The sequence below is a fragment of the Nicotiana tomentosiformis genome, chromosome 2 (assembly GCF_000390325.3).
Source record: "Nicotiana tomentosiformis chromosome 2, ASM39032v3, whole genome shotgun sequence".
Lineage (NCBI taxonomy): Eukaryota > Viridiplantae > Streptophyta > Magnoliopsida > Solanales > Solanaceae > Nicotiana > Nicotiana tomentosiformis.
Genome location: NC_090813.1, coordinates 57,423,216 through 57,429,010, shown reverse-complemented (window position 1 = coordinate 57,429,010; position 5,795 = coordinate 57,423,216). Strand labels below are relative to the sequence as shown.

At 39.2% G+C, this 5,795-nt stretch overlaps 2 protein-coding genes across 2 annotated transcripts; both read left to right on the top strand.

The window, feature by feature from the left end:
- The first annotated feature begins 3,019 nt into the window (after positions 1–3,019).
- LOC138904851 (uncharacterized) lies at positions 3,020–4,137 on the top strand. Its single transcript, XM_070193352.1, has 2 exons — positions 3,020–3,263; positions 3,506–4,137. Exons 1-2 carry the CDS (start codon positions 3,020–3,022, stop codon positions 4,135–4,137), a joined length of 876 nt encoding a protein of 291 aa, XP_070049453.1.
- Positions 4,138–4,398: 261 nt separating this feature from the next.
- On the top strand, positions 4,399–4,845 carry LOC138904850 (uncharacterized). Its single transcript, XM_070193351.1, has one exon. The coding sequence runs from the start codon at positions 4,399–4,401 to the stop codon at positions 4,843–4,845; it is 447 nt and encodes a 148-aa protein (XP_070049452.1).
- The last annotated feature ends 950 nt before the right edge of the window (positions 4,846–5,795 follow it).

Below are 5,795 nucleotides of genomic sequence, written 5' to 3'. Positions count from 1 at the left end.
AGAATGCAGGGACTGAAGGTGTCCTTAAGGAAACAACTGCACAATGGGTCAGTAGAGCTTTTGATGATAATTTAGTGCCAACTAATCAGTCCTGTCAGGAAATTCCTTCACAATCAGTTGATACAAACGCACCAGCTAATGTACCTAAGGAATTTGATAGACTACAACTAAGTGGAAATAGACTTTGGTGTCAACAATTAGAAGAAGGGTCAGAGGATGGTGAACTCCCACAAGGGGTTATGGGTGATGATGAAGTAACAGAATAGGAAAGGGAAGAAGAGGAACAAAGTGTAAATGGGGAAGGGATAAGATACAATACTGAAATATCATTGATCAATGAAGAGATGACCGGAATGAAGGACCTGTCACTTTTGAAAAATCTTGAAGCAGTCGAACAAGATGCAGCAGTACCTGTTAATGGAATACATAATGCTACTATGATTGATCCTGGAGGAATATGTGACAATAAGGGAGAACCATCTGTGCAAGGTTTTAACTTAGATGATGCAGACATTTTAGCAGATAAAGTTACACTACAAGAAGAGGAAACACATTTACAGAGGCGACCTAATGGTACTGTTCCATTGGCCTCTACAGCACCGCAATGTCAGGTCACACGCAAGAAGAACACTTGTGGAACATTAATCATTAAGGTGACTGAGAACACTATGGTGGAATAAAGGAACTCTATTACTGACAAGGTGGAAAACATGGAGAAATCTGGCAAAGACCTTGATGAAGAATCCACCACCCAGAATTTTCTAAATGTAGCTAAAAGGGGAGATATTTCACCACGATTGATTGAAAAGGTGAAATCAGCTACCAAAGGAAGAAGGAAACAATTGAAAGATACACCAACTATTCCATTTACTGGAGAACAGACAAGAAGGACCATAACCAAATCTAACAATTTATAATGAATGCGCTTATTTTGAATGTGAGATTGGTTAACACTAAAAAAATCCTTTGAAAAGACCATCATAATGCACAGACAATATCAGTTTCAGTTCGTAGGCTTAATGGAACCAATGCAACCAGCCAGAAAATTGGAGAAATATAGAAGGAAGATTGTTTTTTCACAAGCATTTGGGAATGTAACAAACAAAATTTGGGCATTTATTGATGAGGCATATGAGGTAAACATTATGTTCAATCTGGACCAGCAGCTTACACTTTATCTAACTAATCTGGATGACAACAAAGAATTTATACTTACACTGGTGTACGCGAAATGCAATTCTATCGAACGCATTGAACTTTGGGACATTATGTATTCTCTTTCTAAGGACATGTCGCTTCCTTGGCTTGTGGGGAAGATTTTAATGTGATATGGGATGGAGAGGAAAAGTTTGGAGGACTTCCGGTGTACATGAATGAAGTGCTGGATTTTAGGCATTGTGTGAACTCATGCAACCTCTTTGATCTTGGTTTTAAAGGTAGTATCTTCACATGGTGGAATGGTCGTGCTGAAGAGGACTGTATCTTCAAGCGATTGGATAGATGCTTAGCCAACATCGAGCTCCAACAGATGTTACCTGGGCTGAAAATAACTCATCTATCGAAAATAGGCTCAGATCACAGCCCTTTGCTATTGATGACCTCTAACAACACAGTACCAGTTAAGAAATCTTTTAGATTTCTTAACTTTTGGACAAAGAATGCTTCCTTCAAAGAAGTCGTCTAGCAAAACTGGAATGCTGACTTTGCTGCATCTCCCTTCTTCCTATTCAATTACAAGCTTAAAAAAATGAATAAAGCTCTATCACTTTGGAGTAGAGCTACGTTTGGGGACATATTCCAAAAAATGCAAGTCTGGAGGAGGTAGTTACTGTCCATGAAGCTCAATTTGAGATGAACCCTTCACAACAAAACAGAGAAAGACTTCAAAGAGTACAGGCATAATTGATCAAATACCTTTCATTGGAAGAAGAATTTTGGAAACAAAAAATGGGTATGGCATGGTTTAAGGATGTAGATAGAAATACAAAGTTTTTTCATGCTCAACGGCAGAAGAAAAATATTACAATTGAAGGGAATACAAGACAGAAATGGGGATTGGATCGAAGATCATGAGGAAATGGATGCTGAAGCTGTTAACTTGTTTCAAGCGCAATTACATGAAGACAAAATTCCTACTTCATTTGAGATCATCGATCATGTACCAAAGATGGTGACCAGTGAGCAGAATCTTGATTTGCTGAAGCAACCTACATATGACGAAGACAAATGAGCTATCTTTGGTCTCAATTGTGATAGTGTAGGGGGACCTGATGGGTTCACATGATGCTTCTACTAAACTTGTTGGGATATTATAGGAGAGGATATTTTTGATATGGTTAGAGCTTTCTTTAATGGTCATGAATTGCCTAAATGTGTGACCCACACCAATCTGGTACTTCTGCCAAAAAGGAAAGAGGTGGTCACTTCTTCAGATTTGAGACCCATCAGTCTTAGCAATTTCTCCAACAAAATTATATTTAGAGCTATTCATGAACGGCTTGTTGGATTCCTTCCTGCACTTATATCAGAAGAACATGCTGGATTTGTTAAAGGAAGAAGTATTATTGAGAACGTCCTTGTGGAGCAAGAAATAATTACTGACATTAGATTACGGAAGAAAGCTGGCCCAAATGTGGTGATAAAATTAGATATGATGAAAGCCTATGACAGACTATCTTGGTTATTTTTGACAAAGATGCTAAGGAAAATGGGATTTGACGAGAGGTTCATAGGCTTGATTTTTGGAATCGTCTCCAATAATTGGTATTCCATACTGCTCAATGGACAACCTTTTGGGTTTTTTAAATCAACGAGATGAGTCAAGCAAGGCGATCCACTATCACACGCATTATTTATTATTGTGGCAGAAGCACTGTCAAGAGGTCTGAATAGCCTACATTTGAACGTGTACTTTTGTGGTTTTGGATTACCCAAATGGAGTCCTAAAATCAATCACCTAGCATATGCAGACGACACAATTATTTTTTCCTCCTCAGACGCAACCTCACTTCGTTTGGTGATGGAAGTCTTAGCAGCATATGAAAATTCATCTGGACAAGTCAATAACAAGACGAAGTCAGCATTTTACTTGCATGAATCTACGCAAGAATCAGTGGTTAACAAGGTACAAAGAGTTACAGGCTTTGGCAGGAAGGAATTTCCTTTCATTTACCTTGGATGTCCCATTTTCTACACTAGAAGAAAGATGGAGTTCTATGATGGATTGATCACCAAAGTCATGAACAAATTGCAATCATGGAAAGGTAAATTGTTATCTATTGATGGTAGGGCAATTTTAATAAAACATGTTTCGCAAAGCATGCCGATCCATTTACTATCAGCTGTGAACCCTCTGCCATATGTTATTAACAAGTTGCACAAGATGTTCGCGCAATTCTTTTGGAGTAGCTCCATTGGTGGCAGAGGAAGGCACTGGGCCTCCTGGACACTATGTGCAGACCATATGATGAAGGTGGCACTGGTTTTTGATCACTACACGATGTAGCCAAAGCATTATTTTGTAAGTTATGGTGGAATTTCAGAACGAAGCCTAGCTTATGGAGCTCTTTTATGAGCCAAAAATATTGCAAGAAGCTCAATCCAATTGTTGTACCTTGGAAACAAGGGTCACACGTATGGAGAAAGTTGATTGAATGCAGAGACATTATTGAGCATCAAATTGGATGGCATCCTAAAATGGGATCTGCACTTTTTTGGTATGAGAACTGGACGGGTCTTGGAGCCTTATACTTCAGTGTACCACCAGATTTTGGAATTGATGAGACGATTAATAATGTTTCTGATGTCGTGGATGAAGGAACATGGAATGTTAAAAAGTTAACGGGGATTCTTCCTGAGGAATATGCAACACACATTCTAGAAAAGGTAAAGCCACCAGGAGATCAAGCTGTCCTTGATAGGCCTTTTTGGAGTTTAGAAACAAGAGGAAACTTCACTGTAAAGTCAGCGTGGGAGTATTTACGTAGGAGAAAAGATCCAGGGAATGCCTATAAAAAGTTGTGGATCAAAGGTCTACCATTTAAAATATCCTTCTTTATGTGGAAGGTTTGGAGAGCAAAACTTCCACTGGATGATTCCATGAAGAAGCTAGGCTATCACATGCCATCAAAATGTTGATGCTGCGCACAACCAAATGAAGAAACATTGACTCATCTGTTCTTCAATTCAAATGCAGCAAAGAGGGTCTGGTCATACTTCCTGAATAATGCAGGCATCAATATGGAGGGGATCACTATTCATCAGGCCATCGTGAAGTGCTAGACAGCCCAGGTCGTAACGCGAGTTCAGCCAATATTACAATCATTGCCTGCTATCATAGTGTGGGAGCTGTGGAAGAGAAGAAATGGATATAAACATGGAGAGGCAGTAACGATAAACATGGTCATATACCAGATATCTACCACAATTCAAAGGAAGCCATCATTCTATAATGCTCCACACAAATGGCCAGATTTATTGAACATGATGGAGCAATACACACCAGCACTAAAAATTACTAAAGTTCTATGGGAAAAGCCTATGATAGGGTGGATTAAAGTTAATTCAGATGGAGCTTCAAGGGGAAATCCAGGAAGAAGTTCAATTGGATTTGCCGTGAGAGATGAAGAAGGTGATATAAGGTTTGCATGTGGGAAACTCATACATGACACAACGAATAATGAGGCAGAAGCTTTGGCAATTGGTGAGGCACTTAGATACTGTGAAGGACAAGGTTATACACACATTATGCTGCAAACAGATTCATTACTATTGAAGAATGCAATTGTAGGAAATTGGGCTATACCATGGACAATCGCAAAACATGTTGAGGAGATTGAAAAATAATATCAAGACGTCATGTAAAGCTATCACATATAATGAGAGAAGGCAATTGCTTGGCGGATCACTTAGCAAATTATGCTCTTGATATAGGAGACATTGAAGCTCACTGTTTTCAGGAACTAGATTTAAAAGGAAGGAAAATTGTGAATAACGATAAACTTCAATGTCCATAACTAAGGGTGAAAGTTTCACGAAATTAAGGATGCGATCAAACAAGCAGATGGATCGCAAACATCAGTTCCATTTTTGTACTCCAATCATTAGGGAGGAGAGCATGGGAATATTTTCCACTGACATGGTATTCTTTTTTGCAGTGAAGGCCTTTGATTTTGTTAACGGGAATGAATGCAGCAGCGGGACACTTTTTTGTTTCTTAATGCGCACAAACAGGAAATTGAAGATCCGGAGGAAAATGAAAACAAATAGCTTCAGCAGTTTGTCTGTACAAATGCCGCTAAGAAAATAACTTTGCAACAGAAGAAAAGGGGCCAAAACAACAGCACATTTCACAAGCTCAATATACCATGCATGGATTGACAAAAAAAATCAAAAGAGGGAACCTGCAATTCACACGAGATCATCATCAAACTAGGCATGCTACAACAGCTACCCAGTCTTTCATGCACGACACAGGGTTCTTCAACAGGTCGTATGGATGCTTTGAAAAGTACCAAATGGAGCAGCTTATCATATTCATCAAGTAGGATGTACAAGGAAGATAAGTTGGGAGGAATGTCACACTTTCAAACAAGCATCATGCCTGAATTTTGGACGCAAAAATGGACAGTCATCGCTAGCATCTACTACTGGGCAGTGCTGGAAAAAGATGATGGCCACAGTTCGAGACAACATATTGCAACACCAAAGGAATGCAGATTCTATCACATGAGGGATCTGTTAGCAGTGGATATGGAATACACAAGTGCTGGGAATTACATCACGACGGGTCATAA

What these genes read in the sequence shown, in the direction of transcription:
- LOC138904851 (XM_070193352.1), top strand. Translation starts at nt 3,020, where the DNA reads ATGGAAGTCTTAGCAGCATATGAAAATTCATCTGGACAAGTCAATAAC. An exon ending in CAAATTGCAATCATGGAAAG is followed by an intron (nt 3,264 to 3,505) that starts GTAAATTGTTAT and finishes TACACGATGTAG; the next exon opens with CCAAAGCATTATTTTGTAAG.
- LOC138904850 (XM_070193351.1), top strand. Translation starts at nt 4,399, where the DNA reads ATGGTCATATACCAGATATCTACCACAATTCAAAGGAAGCCATCATTC.